The sequence below is a fragment of the Barbus barbus genome, assembly GCF_936440315.1.
Source record: "Barbus barbus genome assembly, chromosome: 27".
Lineage (NCBI taxonomy): Eukaryota > Metazoa > Chordata > Actinopteri > Cypriniformes > Cyprinidae > Barbus > Barbus barbus.
In genome coordinates this window covers 23123936-23145952 of record NC_136755.1, presented here as the reverse complement: position 1 = coordinate 23145952, position 22017 = coordinate 23123936, and the positions used below count along the sequence as shown (strand labels likewise).

The 22017-nt window shown below is 41.4% G+C and overlaps 2 protein-coding genes across 2 annotated transcripts; one reads left to right on the top strand and one right to left on the bottom strand.

Moving 5' to 3' along the window:
• The first annotated feature begins 2464 nt into the window (after positions 1 to 2464).
• On the top strand, positions 2465 to 20904 carry LOC306846826 (ephrin-A1-like). The gene is made up of 5 exons (XM_079380454.1): positions 2465 to 2750; positions 17076 to 17371; positions 18200 to 18265; positions 18366 to 18455; positions 18825 to 20904. Exons 1-5 carry the CDS (start codon positions 2653 to 2655, stop codon positions 18947 to 18949), a joined length of 675 nt encoding a protein of 224 aa, XP_079236580.1. The 5' UTR covers positions 2465 to 2652; the 3' UTR covers positions 18950 to 20904.
• Positions 9123 to 10660, bottom strand: LOC306846825 (uncharacterized protein). Its single transcript, XM_079380453.1, has 2 exons — positions 10154 to 10660; positions 9123 to 9945 (listed from the first exon to the last, which is right to left on the bottom strand). The coding sequence occupies exons 1-2, from the start codon at positions 10626 to 10628 to the stop codon at positions 9233 to 9235; spliced, it is 1188 nt and encodes a 395-aa protein (XP_079236579.1). The 5' UTR covers positions 10629 to 10660; the 3' UTR covers positions 9123 to 9232.
• Positions 20905 to 22017: the final 1113 nt, after the last annotated feature.

The following is a 22017-nucleotide window of genomic DNA, read 5'->3' as shown; positions in this document are numbered from 1 at the left end:
AAAAGAAAAGGAAAATCAGTTCCCTGTAACATTTTCAGAAACGTTCAACTGTATGATGCCAAGACCAGGACAAGTCCCAAGAAATAAACACGTTACAGCAAGCTTACAGAGGCTCCTTTCCAAAACCTAGTGAAATGCTTATAGAGCCAGCATCCTAACCTCATAAATGACCGGTTTGAAATGCCTTTCAGGACAAAGAGCAGGACAAATGTCTCACAAAAAGCACTCCTCTTGCAAAGTACACAGAAACTATTGTTTTTTTTTTTTTAAATCTGCCTTTATAATATTTATATATATTAATATATTGATGTATTTATCTATCAAGTTATTTAATTATAGAAAGTATTGAGCCTTAAAATACATTCTGCATGCTGCTCACTAGGCTTTAGAGCAAATACCTTTGCTGTACACCATAAATCAAAGCCCAGGCCCTAACATATTCCCATAAACAAACTCTCAATAATTATTGGGTTGACATTAGGAATCTGATTCATTTGCTTTATGTTGTGCAATAGTGAATGCTCATGACGAAGTTGCTGTCTGATGAATATATGTTATTGCTTCCTTACCTGTCCTGTCTGGCTTACCTGTTAGGACATACAGCTGTTGCAGATGTCACATACCTTACTTTCAGGACCAAACCAGATTGGTGGTTCGACAATCCAACGAGATCCTAATGGATATGTGTCATGTAGGTGTTTCCGAGCAGTGAGGAAAGCAAGCAATGTGTTTATGCAATACGCAAATGAGTCTATGATACTGGAAATGTTCATTATATTGTGCCATTTTGGTAGTAAATTAAAACAAATAGAACTTATGTCAAAATTAAATTTAAGATTGCATGCAAAACAAAAATATTGTGAATATGAACAATGACAATTTGTTTCTTGGTTTAAGTATTTGTTTTACCTTTTTTTTATAAATTATACAGATCTACAACACTGTCAAATCAAGTCCGATTAGAGGCAAAGTTTTATAAAACTAAAGAGGATGCTTGAAAAGGAGCTGACACCATAAAACATGATTTAAGAGTAAACATTAAAAAGTAAAGAAAGAAGGAGCAGTGAAAGAAACACCGACACATGACTGAAGGGGTTTACACACGTTTATTGGTTAGGTTATGTAAGAGCAATATGTAAAAATTGTACATTTTAACTATACCTTTGACATATTGACACAGCATTACAAACTGAACCTGAAAAAATCTAAAGGTCCCCTGTTAAAAAAACTTATCAGTATCGAAATTAAAAGATTAAAGATTGTCTGAGTTTAATAAAGTTACCACCAATTATTTTTTTTATATATATTTCTATTTGTTGGTGGGTTGAGTAGATGTTGGGTTTGTCTCATTATTAAAAGGAGAGATAGAGGAGACTTGAGCCCCACGATTTGCTCCATGAGAGGTTCTTGAATTATGCATTAGCATTCAGCAGAAATAACTGCTGTTTTGACAAGAGTGCTAAAATGCCTGCTGGCTCTCCTTGAATCTGTCAACAGATAGTGTGTATTGTGCAATACACAGTCAAGAGTGTGTATGTTTTATAGTGAGCAAGTAGGACTAGATTGAAGATGCGAGATGCACAAGACATTTACTAGAATAAAAATGATTTCCTAAATAAGCATGGACAGCAAACAGCAGGGGGGTGTTTTACATTACATTATCTATGAATCCGAATATGCATACTTATAGCTATAGTATGCAAAAAGCAGCATGTCTTGGTTATTTGAATAGCCTACAGTGTTTTTAACACCAAGATGACCTGTATGTATGTAAAAATGTACTTCCATGTTTAAGAAGAAATTCTTCATCAAATTCAGTACATATTCTGAAAGTAGCTATATGCTAATGACTTCATCTGATTTTATATTAGTAGCATGACTTTTCTCTGTGGGAGGTTAATCAATTGTGTGTATTAAGATGATTCATCAAATAGCATATCAATTGTATAAACTACAGAAAACATATGAAGATAGACTTAATTGGATTGACCAGACTAGTCTAACTTGCATTTCAAGTCTGTGTGAAAGTGGCAATGGCTTGTTCTTTATAAAAATAAAAATAAAACTTTGTTGATTGGAAAAGATGAAAGCATTTATACCCAAAGTGTTAAAGGGGGCCTTTTAGGAAACCTTTAACACTTCAGTTCGCTCGCATAATCCAATCACAACGCGATGTCCTTTGACTGGCCGGGAGGGAATCGATACAAAACGTTTATTTTCAATCATATGATGTTGCATAACCATGTCGGATTTCTAAGAATAGTTCCTATTCGCAGTTTATTCGGAAAATATGATAACAATCAATTCCCCAACCCCAGTATGAGCTGCAATACATCTGTAGAGGGCGACCGACTGCTTCTCCGTTGTGGGGAAGGACGCCTGTGCGCTGATTGGCTGTTGGAGCGTTGGGGCGTGGCTTGCGCGGAGGTCTTTCAACAAAACCAAAATTCGACGCGAAGAAAGTTTCATTCAGTACTGACCACAAAGATAACAGACACGGACTTCTTGATTTATTATCAATCTTTGTAGCGCTTAGTACTAACAGCATATTACCTACTCAAAACAGCTTAGAGTTACACGGCTGTACGGAAACAGGGCTATACCTATAGCTGGTTAATTTCTTCATTTGGATTGAATCACAGAGACTCTATAATGGATCTGATGTGGCTTTTATTCATCGCTGCGAGTATCTGCGCTTTGCTTGCCTCTGCTGAGAGACACACTGTTTTCTGGAATGGAACCAACCCTAAGTAAGTCAATTATTTATTATATTTTGCCATTCTTTTCTTTTCCTTTAAATGTAATATTGTGATAATAATAGAATTTACTTTAGGCTGAAAGGGTGCTAGTTATTAATTTTTTTTTTGGCAAACTCTAGCATCATATAGCTTTTTTCATGGTTGAAGTAAATTATTACAACTTTTTTTTTCTTTGTGTGAATGTTTCTTTGCATCTTATACGGGTGTTATTTTATGGTCGGAGTTGGAGACTGCTTGTTTACATTGGGGCTGTGTTGTGATGTTACATCTTTACCTGTAACAGATTGCATAATTCACCCTTATTGCGTCATAATCTGTCTACTACCCATCACTGAATGTTTGTTTGCCTGTATTTGTACATGTGATGCTCAAATCTGCCTCTTAAGAAGAAGTGATGCTTTCTGGGTGTGTGCTGAGCATGCTCGTTCTCCTATCTTAACAGGAATAGTAGTAGTTATGGTTAAGAGCATATTAATATGCAAAAAAAATAAATGTAACTTGAATGCAATGTAAGTCGCTTAGTCTGCTAAATGCATAAATGTAAATGTAATATAATGTAAGCTCAACAGCGGTCCTGTCATATGGTGCTGTTAATTCATGTTGGGAAAATCCAAAGGGTTGAACAGAAAAATACTAGGAAATTGACAGGTCCGGTTTGCTCTTTTGACGTGTAGCCTGCGAGTCAGTGAGGTGTTGAAATAGGTGTTGAATGTTGAGTGACTTTTCCGACTGAAACGCGCAGAGCAGAAAACTCAAATTGCCGAAACGAGGCAGACGCGAACGAATCAATTCTGGATCTTTATAATGATTCGGTTGAACCGACTCACCGAGCGCTTGCGCTTGACTGAAAGGAAGAACTTTGTTTCAGGGATGCTATGTAAGGTGGTACAATTATTTTTTCGAGCATGTGGGAAATGTTATATAGCAAAACACAAACTGTAGCGCATGTAGCTAACTAAAAACAGGAGTAGCCTATTTAACTACAAAACAAAGTAGCAGGCTAATTTTTGTGTGTGGACTTCTGAGAATAGTTTTGAGTGACAATAAAATAAATAGGCCTGCTTTAATAAAATATTGAAAAAAACACACACAAAAAAACATTTGAACCGGTTCACTGAAATGAACTGATTTGTTCAAATGAATCAAATGTCAAAGCTAAACCTGGCAAATACAAGGTAGGATCATACTTAGTTACAGCAGTGATTTTTTTCATCTCAGAACAATTGGTGTTAAAATTTACAAGACCCCAAAGGCAGTGAGACTGAATTAGCAGAGAACCAATGACAACAAAATGAAAACTGATTAAACAGAGGAGAGCATACACACACACACACACACACACACACACACACACACACATTTAACCCATCGACTCTTCTTAAAACAATAAGTGTTTGCTCCAGCAGATGTAATGATTACGTTAAAGACCAAACAACAGCAATCATTTTATCTCCTGTGTAATCCACATACTTGCTATTTTTATTCCTTTTATTCCTTATTGCTTTCTCTCTCTCTCTCTCTCTCTGTGACCTAATCCTGTTTTCATAGAAATACTAGAGGGGCTGGGGAGACGCTTTTTTCCTGAACTTCTTTCTTTCTGCATTTTCCTGCATTTCTTTCTTTCTTTCTTTGCACAATACTTTTTGCACTTCTTTCTTTCTGTATTTTTTCATTTATTTCTGCATTTTCCTGCACTTCTTTCTTTCTTTCTTTGCACAATACTTTTTGCATTTCTTTCTTTCTTTCTGCAGTTCTGTCTGCATTTCTTTCTTTTAATTAATTTCACAAATTATATATAGTCCATGAAGTGTAATAATGAGGTTCCATTTATGCATTGATTTCTCTGATACACATGGTCGACTGTGTGTGTGTGTGTGTGTGTGCGTGTGTGTGTATGGGTGTGTGTAAGTGTGTATAAGTCTTGGGGGAAGGTTGACTTCAGGGTCGACAGACCATTGCAGCTGAGCTTGTTTTTTTCAGCATGAGAGGTGATTCTGAGTCAGGTCGTGTAAGTGTGCATGTTTGAATTTGTTGGTGCGTGTTCTTGATGTGCTTGCAGCTGCTTGCTGAAACACATGTGTTGTAGTGTTACTCACAGTCAATAGTTGATCAACTGGAAGGTGTGAGCTGATTAAGGAGTGTCCTAGTGAGCAGTTGTAATCCAACCCCTATTTATGATTTACTGACTCACTCATATATTTATTAACCAAACTTCCTCTATTAAATTCTCTATTCCCTCCCATGGAGGGTGTTTTTCTCCATGTTTAAACATTTGGAAGTACCACTAGTAATAGTTCGCCTAAAATGAAAAAGTAAATTATTTATTCACCCTCATGTTGCGAAATAAAGCAGTGCACCATTAAAATATCATAAAAGAGCTCCAAACAACTATATTCCAAGATTTCTGAACTCATATGATAGTTTTGTGTGAGGAACAGACTGAGACTATTATTCACTGAAAATGTTGACATCCACCCTAGCTTTCTTTTCATGAAAGTTCATGAGACACAAAGTCCGATTCATGAACGAATTATTCAGTTTAATCCAGTTTAGAAAACTGGTCTGACCGATTTGTTCATAAATCTCATACTTATCAACTCTATGATCTGGTTTGTCACTCGAGCCACTGCATGAAAGTCAGGAAATTTGGAATATAGCACATATGGATCAGTTTTATTATCTTTTATTAATGCTTTTCGAAAGCCAACATTTATTGTAATTATACAGCAAAGAGTAGCTTGCCCACTGTTTACTATTTCTCCTTTTATGTTCCACATAAGGGGGAAAAAAATTGTTTTGGTTTTGGAACAACATGATAGTGAGCAAATGATGACTGAACTTGGGTGAACTAATCTTTTAATATCACTTATGGATTCTAAACCTTTTCTGTAATTGTTGCTGTTTTTATTTTATCAGCACTCAAAGACTTATAGAGATTTCTTCTCTTTCTGTATCTTTCTTCTCTTTCTTTGGCCTCTCTCTCCTACCTGTCCTTCCCAAACCTCCTCCCTTTCCTCTGGCTGTGTGCCCCGTACCGCATGGTTAACTGGCACGAAGTTCAACCTCTCCTCTGCTCCTTTTTCTTTAACTCTTTCCCTCGATCGTTTCGCTCTGCCCCTATCCCATCAGTACCCCAAAACTCTCCGACCTCCTCACATTTTTATTTCTTCTCCGCTTGTCCGCGATCACCCCATTGTGTTACTGTTTCAACCTGCAAAAAGGCCTTTTACATGGTTTAATTCAGCCAGAAATGGGGCTTTCTTTGTTTTCTACCCAAAGTGTCACATTCACTGGTGATTTTATTTTCTTCCATGGAACAGGGCTTTTTTTTTGCTTGTGAGGTTTTGCCAGCTAAGTGCTTTTTTGTTATACGTTCCAGCCAAATTAGCACGCTCCCACAGCAGATCAGCAGTGGAACAAAACCAGGGGCTAGTGTGACCAATTGCAGGCCAGAGTTCACAGCCGAAATGAAGTGGCATTCATGCGGTGTGTCTGTCACTGTGCGTGTCTGTAAATGTGTGCGGAGAGGAGAAGTGGAGATAGAAACTGGTGATAAAGTGCCATTTTGCTTTTGTCTACATGTCACTTAGCATTAAACTCATCAGATCTGTGTGTGTGCATGTTCACTGACAGTGAGAGAGTGAGTGATGAAGTGCCATTCACTCTCTGTAGTCTGTCGCTCTCTCTGGTGGTCTTCAAATAGGGAGGCTGCCACTTGAGCCCACCTCTCTCCTGATCTCCCGTCTGGCTTCTCCCTCATTCCCTCTACCTTTTATCTCAGCCATACACACCAGCGCTTTTCATCCTTTTATTCAGTTCCTGTCCTTATTTCCTTTCCCTCTGTGAAAGAAGAAAGAAAAAGAGGTGTTGAATTTTTTTCCTTGCTTTTCTTTATCGGGTTTGGCAGCCATTACCACCAGAGCCTGTCTCGCTCCCCTTTTCTCCTCCCTTTCACCCTCTCCATGCCTATTCCGTCCATTCCCCTGAATTCTGGCGATATCTGCATAATTCAAATGGCCGTCATTCACAAAGCTCTACAGATTCCCGCCCATTGAGAGTTGTTTTTCGGCTGGTATAGTACACATTTCCATTTAAAGGGTTAGTTCACCCAAAAATGAAAATTGGCCTCATGTTGTTCTGAATTCATAAGACTTCAATTCATCTTTGAAACAGAAATGAAGATCAAGCAAGTGCCATGTTTGATGAACTCTATGTATGTTCGTCAACCAATGTTTATGTGTGAATAAAAGCCTAAATTAAATCTGTTCATCACATAAAGCACTCAAAATAAACAGCTTGATTAATTATGTTTACTTTTTATGAACTTTTTGAAGCCTAAAAATGCAATTTGACTTCCTAAATGGAAGGACAGAAATCTCTCGTATTCCATTAAAAATGTCTTCATTTGTGTTTCGAAGATGAACGGAAGTCATATGGATTTGGAACGACTATCTCTTTAAGATTTTTTAAGATATATAAACCCATTCCACAGAATTGACTTCTTCATTGCCTCCATCCCTTTTCCAGATTGTAATCAGCTCTTAATCTTTCGTCTTGTGAATTGAATTTGGCTCTTTTTTGCTGATTGCTGACCCAAGATAATCTTCTCCAGCAGTCCTTATTCATTTAAGCTCCTACATTGGCCAGAAGTAATTTCTTTATATAATGTGTGAAATGTGTGATATTTGTCAAATGCTGAGAGATTTACCCAGAGGTGGGTGGTAACGAGTTACATTTACTTGAGTACATTTTTTTGGGTAACTAATACTTTTAGAGTATATTTAAAAATGGGTACTTTTACTCTTACTCAAGTACATTTTTAGTGAAAAAACAGTACTTTTACTTCGTTACTGTGGGCGACGCTCCTCTTGTTACTTTATCTTAATGCAATACAAGTTAAAAATGCTTCAATCTATTCCAAACGCGCCATCTACTTTTCTCTGGGCAATGAGCGATGCCCATATATTCTGTTCAGAGGCTTGATCAAACCATTTGGCAAACCAGTGAAATGGTTCACAAATCAGTTTGAATGATTAGTTCAGTTCCCTGCCGCACGCGCTGAGTCGTCTGAAGCGGTTCTCACTCAGAGTTGTAACAGAAAGTTTAAGAACATCAAGAGCGTTGAAGACGTGGCTTTGGATCTACAGTCAATTGAAAGCAAATCTTCAGAGGCTATTGTTTGCTATAGCTATGAAGATCTTTATTAGATGAACACCGCGTGTGCTGTCTACAATTCCACAGGTATAGATAGGCTACATTCGATTACAGTACACGATACAACTATGACATCGTCAGTCTGTTGTACATGTACCTTATGCATTAAAAACAATGTATAATTTATATATTAAATAAGCTGTCACAGAGTATGAAATGAACTCCCGCCAAACCCGTGTTAGCTCTGCGCAGCGGTGCGCAACCTGTTCCAGGAGGAATGCCTTTTTGCCTAGACACAATTAATATTGATATTTTCACAATAATTATACTTACAGAAATATACATTTGTTTACATTTTGCAGAACAGGTGGAAGAAGATCGGTCAATGTGCATTTGTTTCGTTATGTTCAAATGTTCTGTAGCTGTTATGTAAGATTTCACTCTTCTCCGTGTCAGGTTATATAGGGATACATATATAATACATAATTAATATACTTTAAAATATAATTTAATTTAGTGATGCAAATCAGAATTTTTTTATCAGCTGTTACTACAGTTTTCAGAGTCATTTGCTCCTTCAGAAATCATTCTAATATATTGATCTATTACCAGTGTTGTTGAAAAAACAGCATATGCTAGTTAGGTGTCACGTTCCCTCTCGGGACACAAGGAGTGAGGAGACGTAGGAGTTCCAAATAGCACATTTATTGGAGAGACACACACAAGGAGACGAGGAGCTTGGGGAGAGACGAACATCAATGACGTTTAAGACCGGACACAGGGGCTAGGAAACACAGGGATTATAAACACTGGGAAATATTCAAGGAAGAACAGAAACAGGTGTGGGGCAATCACATGCAGGGCTGGGGACACATTAACTACTAATTAAAGGGACGAGGATGGCCAAATAGGGACACGAGAGGAAGGGAAACACAAGACAAGGACTGACATTACGCCCCCCTCCGGAAGGCGTGTCCTCACGCCTAACACCATCCAATGGGGAGGGGGGGGTGGGCGCTCTGGAGGCCTCCAGGGCGGTGCCCGTTCCAGGGGCCATGGCGGGTCAGGGGACTCGGGAGGCCATGGCGGGTCAGGAGACTCGGGAGGCCAGGGCGGATCTGGAGACTCGGGAGGCCAGGGCAGATCTGGAGACTCGGGAGGCCAGGGCGGATCTGGAGACTCGGGAGGCCAGGGCGGATCTGGAGACTCGGGAGGCCAGGGCGGGTCAGGGGACTCGGGAGGCCACGGCCTATTTTTTTTCGGGCCTGAGGGGTTCTGTGGCCTTGGCCCTTGGCCCGGCCACACAGGCTGTGACCCTCTTACCCCCCCCCAAAATTTTCTTGGGGAAGCTCCCCCCTGGGAGCCACAGAGGAGCGGACTCTGTCGGGCGCTCTTGCAGCGCGGACTCTGTCGGGCGCTCTTGCAGCGCGGGGATGGACGGAACCTGCGTGGAGCCGGCACGGGAGGGCACGTGCGTGGAGCCGGCACTTGGGGGCGCTCGGGAAGCGCGGACACTTGGGGGCGCTCTTGCAGCGCGGGGCTGGACGGGACCAGCGGGAACTCAGGAGGGCTGGACGGGACCAGCGGGAACTCAGGAGGGCTGGACGGGACCAGCGGGAACTCAGGAGGGCTGGACGGGACCAGCGGGAACTCAGGAGGGCTGGACGGGACCAGCGGGAACTCAGGAGGGCTGGACGGGACCAGCGGGAACTCAGGAGGGCACGTGCGTGGAGCCGGCACGTGGGGGCGCTCGGGAAGCGCGGACACTTGGGGGCGCTCTTGCAGCGCGGGGCTGGACGGAACCAGCGGGAACTCAGGAGGGCTGGACGGAACCAGCGGGAACTCAGGAGGGCTGGACGGAACCAGCGGGAACTCAGGAGGGCTGGACGGAACCAGCGGGAACTCAGGAGGGCTGGACGGAACCAGCGGGAACTCAGGAGGGCTGGACGGAACCAGCGGGAACTCAGGAGGGCTGGACGGAACCAGCGGGAACTCAGGAGGGCTGGACGGAACCAGCGGGAACCCAGGAGGGCTGGACGGAACCAGCGGGAACTCAGGAGGGCTGGACGGAACCAGCGGGAACTCAGGAGGGCTGGACGGAACCAGCGGGAACTCAGGAGGGCTGGACGGAACCAGCGGAGACGAAGGTGGGCTGGACGGGACCAGCGGGAACTCAGGACGGCTGGGCGGAACCAGCGGGACTTCAGGACGGCTGGGCGGAACCAGCGGGACTTCAGGACGGCTGGGCGGAACCAGCGGGACTTCAGGACGGCTGGGCGGAACCAGCGGGACTTCAGGACGGCTGGGCGGAACCAGCGGGACTTCAGGACGGCTGGGCGGAACCAGCAGGAACTCAGGAGTCCACCTGCGAGGAGCAGGCACTGGAGGGCGCTCTGGAAGCGCGAGTTCGCGGGGGCGCTCTGGAAGCGCGAGCGGCGGCGGGCTCGGGAGAGCCGCGGACGACGGCGGGCTAGCTTCGACTCGGGCCCGGAAGTCTCCCAGACACCGGTATATTCCTACCCTCCAGGTCAATCCTGTGGTGTCTGGGAGGTCCATGGGGTAGTTGTAACAGGCTCCGAGCCGGAACAGATGGAGGATGGCCGCGTCGTGCAGATCCGAACTCTGCGCGAGCCCGCAGAACTCCTCTGCGTACTCCACGAAGGGAAGCTCGCGGAGTATCAGGGCGCGGAGGCGGGCGGCGAACTCCATCGCCATGGAGGGAGCGGGAAAAAAGGAGCAAACAAAAAACTTTCAAAAACGGAAAACAAAAACGGGGGAAAAGGAGCGCCGCTTACTTTGTAGGTCCGGTCTTCTGTCACGTTCCCTCTCGGGACACAAGGAGCGAGGAGACGTAGGAGTTCCAAATAGCACATTTATTGGAGAGACACACACAAGGAGACGAGGAGCTTGGGGAGAGACGAACATCAATGACGTTTAAGACCGGACACAGGGGCTAGGAAACACAGGGATTATAAACACTGGGAAATATTCAAGGAAGAACAGAAACAGGTGTGGGGCAATCACATGCAGGGCTGGGGACACATTAACTACTAATTAAAGGGACGAGGATGGCCAAATAGGGACACGAGAGGAAGGGAAACACAAGACAAGGACTGACATTAGGTATGTTTTGATGCTGGTTTGGGCTGGTTTATGCTGGTCCTTTGCTGGTTTATGCTGGTCCAAACCAGCATCCCATGATTCAAAACATACCTTACCAGCATATGCTGTTTTTTTTTTCAACAGGGAACAGTCTTGCTGCTTAATATTTTTTGGAACCTGTGACATTTTGTTCTGGATTCTTTTATGAATAGAAAGCTAAAAAGAACAGCATTGATAATAAATCAACATATTGGAATGATTTCTGAAGGACTATGTGACACTGAAGACTGGCGTAAAGGCTGATAAAAATTCTGCAATAGACTATAGATATTCAGTAGGCTATATGATCCAAAGTGACTAGTAACTAACTACTTGAGTAGTTTTTTTATCCAATACTTTTTTTTACTCTTACTCAAGTAACTATTCAGACTATCACTTTTACTTTTACTTGAGTAAATATTTCTACAAGTACTTTTACTTTTACTTGAGCACAGTTTTTGGGTACTCTACCTCTGGATTTACCATATTGCGATTTCCAGACATGAGTGAGAAAGTGAACTCTGGCCAAAGGTTGAGGAGACGGCCTTTTCCCTCGTCAAGCTTGAGTTTCCTGGCCAAGTGTTTTCCCGGGAAAATGGCACATCCTGCGTGTACAATAAACAATACCTTTCTCACACACTTGCGCACGCAAACGGCCCACTTCTTACACAAGTCTCAGATACACACACTTCCTCGTATGCACGCATACTCTGTAAATTATTATTCACACGAGTTAAAGGGCTTGAGAAAGTTATCGTTTTGTCTACGGCTCACTATAGGGGGATAAACGCGTGTCTATGCGCCTGTCTCGCATTTGTCACCCGTTGCTTTCTCACGCACTTTGTTTCAAAGATGATTTGTTCATTACATCTTCAATAATCCAGTTATCTTTCTGTTTTATCATATCGCTGCTGTCACAGTCTTCAACTACCTCAGAATTTCCAGAATTGTTCCTTCATTCCTTCCCCCCCCCTTTCACCTAATTTTTAACATCTTTGACGTTTAATCATTTCCTCTCATATTTAAGAATACAGATCAATCTTTTAACAGATATTTAACAGCGCTTTACAATCACACGCTAAGTATTTGTCAGGGATGTGCTGTTAAGTTTGTGTGAGTGTATTTATTGTCTTAGGATCTTGTTGTCACAGTCTCAACCCCATGTGGTTTTGTCTCCACACGTTGTTTGTACTGTTCTTAAATGGACTGGTTTTTAAGATGAAGGTCTATTCCCACGACAAATTGCACGCATTTTATTACGGGACGTGCGAGAGGCCACTCCCCCTGCATGATGGCTAATTCCTAAAAAATGCAAGGAACTACTGAAGCCATTATCATAGCGATATTAGTCACCTTGTGTACTTCTCATTTCCCTTCACACCGAGTGCTCCCATGTTTCTTATTTATGTAACTGATTTACCTTTGAGAGGACATCAGAGCTGAGCAGAGCCGGTTGGTACAGTTGACTGGTCGGGTCTGTAATTAGTTTGACAGATTGGACAAATAAAGAATTAGATGGCTAATTCCTAAATCAGCTTTTAAGACGCTGTACGAATTAAGAGTTTAAAAATGTAGTTCTTGATATTATACACAGCTTAGATTGTCTCGGTTTAAAAAAATTTAAGGGACACAAACATTGCATTTCTGAGGAGATCTTTATCACACACTACCATTTCTTCACAAAAGAGAAACGAGTTCAGTCATTTGAGAAAGCAAATCTGACAACTTGATCAATGGTGCTGAGAGACAAAAGATTGAGTGATTTGAAGGGAAAGAAAAAGATTGATGGGGATAAGATGTATGTAAACAAGATAGATTGAAAAACCCCGGTGTGGAATATTGTCACGAATGGGGGAACCAGTCAGATTTGGTTGCCATGGCAATCGCAAGGGCCAGAGTTAGTGTCCACAAGCATAGGTCACTAACCAACATGCCTCGGATTCCAGCGAGCTGCTCTCTGATTGGTTGAGAATGCATGGGGCAGGGCTACTGGGAGAATGAATGGGGGATCAAACAGGCTTATTGAGTGCTGAGAGACGAACCGAGAGAGTGGACAGAGATGGATGGATTGAAGAAAAGATGAAAGAGCGGGTCTGGTCTGAGTCAGGGCAAGGACAAGCGCAAGAGCGGCCCATTCTGGTTTATCAAAGGAGTCCTCGCTTTTTTCCATTCTTCGCATTCTTTATATCTCTTACACCTGCACAGTACAAAAGTTTTTGTGTGTGTGTGTGTGTGTGTGTGTGTGTGTGTGTGTGAAAATATAGGCAAAATCTTCCTTTCCAAACTGAACCACCTCACCAGTTCCTTTCCCCTTTTCCTTCTATCGCTCTCTTTCTGTCTCCTGCCAGCCTTTGTTGCATTTCCAACCGAACCACTCCACTGTAACGCTCCAACTGTGTTTCAGAACAATAAAAGAGCTTGCTATGGGCCCCTCATCTCTCTCTCTTTCTGCTTGTATTAAACTGAATGAGGCCCCTGGCCCCTCAGCAACCTAGGCCGGGTAATCCCGGAGCACAGAGCACCCAATGATCCTGCCACACTGCATTCCGAACCAGTCACCCGGAACAACGCCACCTGCATTAGCGCTGAATTAAAATGACAGGGGTTAATGACATAGTCGTTTTAACCAGCGAATGCAGGTGTGCGGGCGAGAGTGAAGGATGGATATTTGAACAGATCCGGGGTCAGAATTTCATTAATAATCATTTAGACTGTAGTATCAGGTGGTGAAAGCTACAAAAGATCACGGATCGAATGACAGGGATGTTGGCGGACCTATTGTTGGAGCAAGTGCGTGTGTGTGTGTGTGTGTGTGTGTTTGTGTGTGGGTGGGCGTTTAAATACCTTGGACCTTCCCTTTTAAACAGGTGAATGTGGGAAGAATGTTAACTTTTTCTAGAGTATTAACCAACTTCCCTGCATCTGTGTGTAAGTGTGTGTGTCTGCGCTGCTGTTTTTCCTCACCCTCTCACCCCCCGCTGATCATCCCCCTTTCTCTGAGCTCCGACATTCCAGCAAGTGATAGAGTGTTGAAATGAGAGAGAGAGGAGAGACCAATTGATAGACAGACTTAGAGGGGCTAAAAAAGAACAACAAAAACAAAACTTTGAAGTAAAGATTAAGAGACCTGAGATTAACCCAGTCACCCATTTGGCATTAAGTCAATTCTTCCTACTGAGCGTTCCAATGATATTTACTGGAAGAGTTCAGCGTGAAAAAACTTCAGCTATTCAGATTTTACAGTAAGCGCGGACGTGACTCACAAGCACCCATATTCTTCATCTGCCAGGTTTCAAAGTTCATAAATCAAGCACAGAGTTCATTCATTCTCATTTTTCTTTACTCAAATTAAAAAATAGGATGGAACTGGGGTGTAATTTTGTTTTATGTTTATTTAAAAAAAATAAAAAATAAAAAAAAAATAATAATATATATATATATATATATATATATATATATATATATATATTGCATGATTACTTATTTCTTCTTTTTTTTACTTTATTATTTTGTTTGTTATTAGCCTACTACTTGTTTATTCCATTTTCAGTATTATCTCTTATTTTATCAATTATGACAATATAGTAATACTACTAAAATTACAATACTAAAAAATATAATAATAATAAAGCATAGATGATAATAATAAAGCATAGTCATCTGCAAGATTAAAACTAAGACGAAGAGAACATTTTTAATATTTCAGCTGTCCCTTTGTTAAACCTTAACACCATTATGGAGCCTCGTCTGAAGCCTGGAACCAAAAATCAGAGGACAAAACACAAAGCATAAATGATTTAGGTTCATCTATGGATGCTCAAGATGAAGTTTGGCCCAGAATGTGTGATGAATGATGCAAGAATGAGCAAATGGCATACTGTATGAATATAGGCATTGATAAAATAACTGAAGCGTTTGAAAGGACACTGGCACAGGGAGCACCCGCTGACCCCTGTATTGAGACGGGGTACATCCCCCACTGCTTTCTCCCACCCTCCCCACTGACTCCCAGCCCCCGGGGGCTGAGGGGGGAGCAGCATAATTGCCCCCCTCTGGGACCACTTTAATTCCAGTCTTTGTGTTTTAATTGCCCCCCATCCCGACCCCCTTTTGATAAACACATTGGGGCCATACCACAAACAGATTTTAATCAGGGCTTTAACAGGGTGTGTGTGTGCTGGTGCGCCAGATGACTGCTCCCAAGCGTCTGGTGACAGCAGTTAAAGAATGTGAGACATTTAATTATTATTGGTGGTGAGGTATATTTGCTTCATTCATCAAACAAAGATGAATCAGTGTGTGACTCCCGTTCACGGCCTCCAGAGAATTGAAGTGTGTGACTGGGAGTGCTAAGTTTGGCTTTATGTGTAGCTCTATGTGTGTGTTTGGATCAGCAGTTAGTAAAAGCAGCAGGCCAATTAAAAGGGCTGTGTGTGTATATGTGTGTGTAAGACTAGAAGAGGTCTGGAGCCAGATCGTCTGTCCTAAGACCAAGGGGTCCCCCCCATCAACAAACAAGAAAAAGAGAGAGCAAGACAGACTTTGGAGACTTTGATCATCGAACAGACGTGTGGATGTTGTCACACACCGACAGAAACACCCACTCTGGGAGATAACTCTACTGCTGTTTCCAGCAGACAGGGAGGAAAGCTGAAATTTTCCAGAAGTTAGGAGGATCCCAGTTAGTGTCTATGACGCTCATTTAGGCCCTTGAGAGGTTTGTGTTCCAATAGTTCAGTGTCAACTGATACTTTACTTCATTAGCAAGAGTATTACACTTTCTAAAGAAAATCTGAGTGGTGATTGCTTGAGCAAGACCCGCTACCATAAAGCTAGGGTGCTCTGGGTGGTTGCCAGGGTGTTGCTATGTTGTTGCTAGGTTCTTCTAGACGGCTACAAGGGCACAAAAGAAAAATATTTTAAAAGCACAAACCTGATCACCATCCAAAAAGTTGCACCCGGAGAGCCCAAAAAGTTTTTATAGCCTGATATTGAACTCGTAATAAAAAAAGTCTGAACCTGAGCCGAGCTCAGAAGCGAACATATGGAAGCTAAAGTGGCATCCGATGATGGATGGATGAATAAATAAGCGAGGGCATTCTTTCTACCTCTGGCGTTCTTCTATCAGTGGGCAGCACATAAACAGAGATAGCATACTGCCAGAAGAGCTACAGGAGCAGAACCAAGAATGAAGCAAATGCTGGAGAGAGGGAGGGCGTGGAGAGGAGCAGACAGGCAGACTGTCTCCGTCGCCTCCCTCCGTGTGTCAAATGAAAAGGAGAAGTGTGGAGTAGACAGGGTGTGTATGACTCCGTCAACCGGAGTGCGTGTGTTTATCTGTAATAAGTAAGGGAGTGTTGACGAAACGCAGATTTATTTCTCCATTTGTGTTTGTGAGTGTGAGCATGTTTCTGCAGATAGTCAATAGTCATCAACTGGTCATGCAACCTGACAGATTGCTAATGTCTTTGCATAAATAAGACTCTGCTCTCACGAGGCAAGCGAGATCAATACGTTGCGCACATTCACACCAACACGTCCCTGTTCCTGTCGACTCTGACCTATGCCCTGATTTCGGACAGCATGTGGTTCGATCAGTAAACCGATGTTCATAAAAATCTATATTCATGGATCTGTCTGGGCTCTTCTACAAAGAAATCAACATACTCATCTGTCTTTCCATTGTTCACATTTTATTGTCTTTTCTTCCCTGCCGCCGTCCCTTTGTTATTTGCCGTCTGGTCGTCTTTGAGATGGTTTTGTAGATCAATGCGAGTGCAATTGAAAATGTGATTGCATCAGGCTTGGCATTCAAGTCAGACATTCCGTGAAAGTTCTCTAAATTAAGAATTTTTGTCACTGATGGGACAGACATCGTTGAAGGTTTTCTCGTTTTCTGCAGATCTCTAATGCTAGATGGTCTTGTCTCAACTAATTGAGACAAGACCATCTTTTTTATGGGTTATTTTGCGTTATCTATATTTTTATACAAAGCATTTACGAATTCACTCATTCTTTCAGGTTCAGATGGGACAACTATGCGGTTGAGGTACGCCTGAACGACTACCTGGACATCGTTTGCCCTCACTACCCACTGGGCGAAGTGCCATCACAGGATGCTGAGCGCTATGTGCTGTACATGGTGGAACGCGAAGACTATGACTCCTGCCGCCCACAATCCTACGAACAGATGCGCTGGGAATGCGGCCACCCTTTCGCCCCACACGCACCCGAGAAGTTCTCCGAGAAGTTCCAGCGCTTCACACCATTCACTCTGGGGAAAGAGTTCCGACAGGGCGAGAGCTACTACTACATCTGTGAGTACAGGCCTTACAAAAGTCAGCTTGCACTTAAGCTATGAATGTAACATTTATGGTGGATCGTTTTGAAGAATGGTTAGGGGTGGAAATGCTTTTGAACATCCAAAAGCCTGTTATAGATTTATTGCCCCACAAACCATGCGCTGAATGCTAAGTCTGTGAATCATATTTGATCCCTCCTTTAGCACCACAGTAATGAATACATTTCAATTCATGTTGTGAACTGCTAAACTGGCAGCAAAACCGCTACGTGTCTTTCTGGCATCCCCATAGGCTATCCTTGGGGAGTCGGAAACACAAGGAGCGCAATTCAGCCAGCATGTGGACTGGAATATGGAGGTCTAGAATTAGCAATGGCGAAATTCGACAACCCAATTTAGACCCTTCTAGGAAAGCATACTGCTAAAAAAGCTAATTGTGCAAACATTGTGCAGTTGAAGGTGGAGTGTTTCATGGCTAAAAATGCATTAGGTCTGTTTTGACAGTGTGGAAAGATCAATGTCAGTGAGTAAATACAGCAGAACTAAATCCAATTTTCGCTGTTGCAATTTAAATCAGTGGATTTGCAACTCTGACACACTATGAACTCTAGTGGTAGTGAGTGCCTTAAGAATTCGAGTATAGTTGCACCACTGTAATAAAAAAGATCAGACACAGGTCACAGGTCCAGATGGCAGCTGAAGAGAATTGGATTAGCCACTACACGTCTAACACTATTAACCTCCTTTCTAATTAACCTGTCTGCTACTCATTTACTCATTTACCTCTCTCCGTTATCCTTTTATCTCCCTCAATCCTGATGGTCTTCTTTTATTTGCCTCACAGCCAACCCACTACACCACCATGGAAAGGAGTGTCTGAGACTCAGAGTGGACGTAGTTGCCAATGATGGTAAGTATCGCCGCCCTGGTGGTGTGTAGATGAATTGGCAGATCTTAAAACTGCACATTTCAGTTTATCTGTGTATTCACTGGTGTTTGTTTCCATTCAGGTTCTCAAGAAGCCAGGGTCAGCACAGGAGGCGGAGCCAAGGTGGGCACAGGGGGAGGAGCTCACACACCATCTAATCGGTTACCAGCAGGTACGGTCACACCAATTGAGTTTTTACTGTATTTTTTGATTAAATAAATGCAGCCTTGGTCGGCATAAGAGACCACTTTCAAAAAGATAAAAAAAAAAAAAAAGATTCCAAACTTTTGAATAGCAGCGTGTTAATGTATACACACTTTATAAAATTATTAAACTATATGTAATTTCAAAGAACAACATTCATTTAAAATATAAATGTTTGCAACATTATAAATATATAAAATATATATTTCAGTCAAATGAAAAACTAAACACTGTTAGTATGCATGATAAATGCATACAGTATGGTCTCTGGCCTTATATTGGTCATCCACAACTACAACTACTAAAAAACTAATTATTTATTGTTTCCCTGTTACAGATGATCCTGTTGTGGCTCTTCCTGAAGTACAGAAAAGCATGCGGACAAACTCCGCCATTTCAATAGCATCCTGGACTGTTCTCTCAACTCTACTCCCCATTTTATTATTGCTGGTCTTACAGTGAGATGAACATTGGACTAAATTACACAAAAGACTATTATGACGGCGGCCTGTGTTGATGGAAGCACACAGGGGTAGCTCTTTACATCCCAGTGCTGGCCATTGGGAGACGCGTACAGGAAGTGGAGCTCTCTCACACCGCTGGTGCCGGTGGAGAAGCGTAACTGGAATGAAGAGGGCTTTGAACTTTGGACACTTCTAAAGAAACAAAACGAGACGTCAGTATTTTTCTGGAAATAATGTTCATGCAAAGGGAATTTTTTTTCCCTTTTCCATTTTTTGTTCCTCGTATAAACGCCAGACTAAAAAAACCTGGATAAGAACAAACTGAAACAGTAATGCAGATTTTGAATTAGCACGTATTTCGAATATGGACAACCCCTTTATTCGAGTGTCATAATGAGGGGACGCAAGCCAAGAATGAGCCAAAGACCACAAAGCTTCTCATGAAGGAGCAGAGCGATCAAACCTTTTATTGTTTTCTCATGTTTTGTTGATCCAGAGAAATAATTGCGTTTCGTATTAATTTATGTAGCATCAGCTCAGTGGGTTTTACTCTCACAATTTTCTCATGATTTTACAAGACTGTGTGCTGTACCAGGAAATGCAGCACAGAACACACACAAACCCCTTTTCCACTGAAATGGTGCTGGTTCCTGTGACGTCTGAGGAAATTAATAGTGTATGTTAGATTGAGCACCAGCACCCTGTCAGCGGAAAAAGGAGGCATCCGATACTGTTTACCAAACCCACTGACACACTTCCATTCACAAATGCTGTGTTGTTTTTGTACATTCATTGTTTAAAGAGTTAGTAAATTATTAGTTGTGCTGCAGAACAAATTACTGTATATAGTGAGCAAAAATGTTTACTGTGTGATAGAGAGAGAGAGGGAATGAGATGTGAGAGAGGAGAAACTCGTGGATTCATGTGTATGTAGATGAAAGACAGGAAGAAATGCTGGCAAAAAAGGAAATGTTGATATGAAACACACACTGCCACTCAAATGTGTGTGTGTGTATTAACAGAGGAGATGTGATGGTCTGTCCCAGGACGGTGGGTCAGATCAGCACCCTCAGCATTTAAACTCCCAAGCACAATCAATGACACACACACACACACACATCACTTACTTTACTTGGGTTGTTTTCTGTGTTAAAACCCTTATGTTGGCTTCCAGTTGTCCATTTGTGATATGTAATTCAACTGATTTGTATCGGTAATTGGACAATACTAAATAATACTTAATAATAGTTTTAATAACCCAAAGTATAGGGGTTATGGGGGTATATGGGGTTGCCCATGTCCAATAAAAAAACAATATGAAATAAAAAAAAATAAAAAAAAGCAAAACACAAATTAATGCTAGAAAATTAGACATTTAAAATAGTTAAATTGCAACACAGTATATAATGCAATTTAATAATAGAAAATGATTTATTTATAACATTTACTTTTACCTATTTAATTAAAAATCTCAAAATAAGCCACTGTTATTGACTGATGAATCTCAAAATGGCCAAATATCTGCTGATTAATTGACCTGCCTGATATATCAGTCTGTTATTTTTGTTTTTAATCTACATATACTATATACTACCAGAAACTGTTTGTGTGGCAAAACTGGACCGGGGTTACAATTTGAGAGGGACACATGTTTATAACACTAATCCGCTAAAGCACTATGAACAAAACAGCGCATACACTGACTCTGACATGATGTAGCTGTTTAAGCTCAATTCCAGGCAGTTGTTCGTACGACTGACGTTAGATCACTCCCATTCATTTTTTTACTATTGTTTTCCTTTTTTCATTCTCATATTCTTATTTTGTACATTTATTGTGTAAAATGTATATTATGTATATAAAGAGGATTATATAAAAAGAGACCTTTGATAAAAACCAAAAACAAAACAGTTAATGTGAAGATTCTTATGTGAAAATAAATGATATTTTTGGAAAATGCGATTGTCGCCAACCTTGTGTTTTTACAGAGATGTGTGATGTCATTTCCTGTGACATTCACACAGTTGTCCTGCTTGCATTTATTTAGTGCATACAAAACAAAGTTGTATTGATATTCCTTCCTTTTGCTTACTGTGTTTCTTACTATAATGTATATTTTGATTATATCATCATGGACCAGAACTATATGAGCTCATTTAGGACAAAGGAATGATAGTTCCCAAGCCGAGCGAAAGCACATATTGTCCAGTTCGTGTGTCAATAGGATGAAGTATTTAGTCTCTCAGGGTTTATGTTTCACCGGTGACAGGAAAAGATCACAATGGTCGGAGGTCAGAGGCATCAGTTTGACCATGTGTGTGTGTTTCAGGAGGATAACGCACAGGTGTGACTCTTCCCTTTGTATTCTGCCTAAACTTGGGCTTTTGCCAGATGGCTCAGTAAACATACGCACACCTCTTCTGTTATTGTCTTCCATTTTAGAAGATCTCATTCGTTTCATTCCTGTCTTTAAAAAAAAAAAAAATTGTGTTGACTGTATGCTTCAAGCTCAAACCAGTATTATTTTAGTATCACTGAGATACTATATATATATATATATATATATATATACACTGAACAAAATTATAAACGCAACTCTTTTGTTTTTGCCCCCATTTTTGTCATGAGCTGAACTCAAATATCTAAGACTTTTTCTATGTACACAAAAGGCCTATTTCTCTCAAATATTGTTCACAAATCTGTCTAAATCTGTGTTAGTGAGCACTTCTCCTTTGCCGAGATAATCCACCTCACAGGTGTGGTATATCAAGATGCTGATTAGACAGCATGATTATTGCACAGGTGTGCCTTAGGCTGGCCACAATAAAAAGGCCACTCTAAAATGTTTCTCATACATTCTTGTTTCATTACATGTAAAGTAAAACATTTAAAAAGTTTTTGTTTTAATTTTGATGATTAGCTCATGAAAGTCAAAATCCAGTATCTCAAAATATTAGAATATTTCCAAAAAAAAAAAAAAAAGGATATGCAAAGCAGAAAAGTTCAAATGTTTATTTTTGCACCCGATACTTGGTCGGGGCTTGTTTAGCACAAACTCCAGCATCA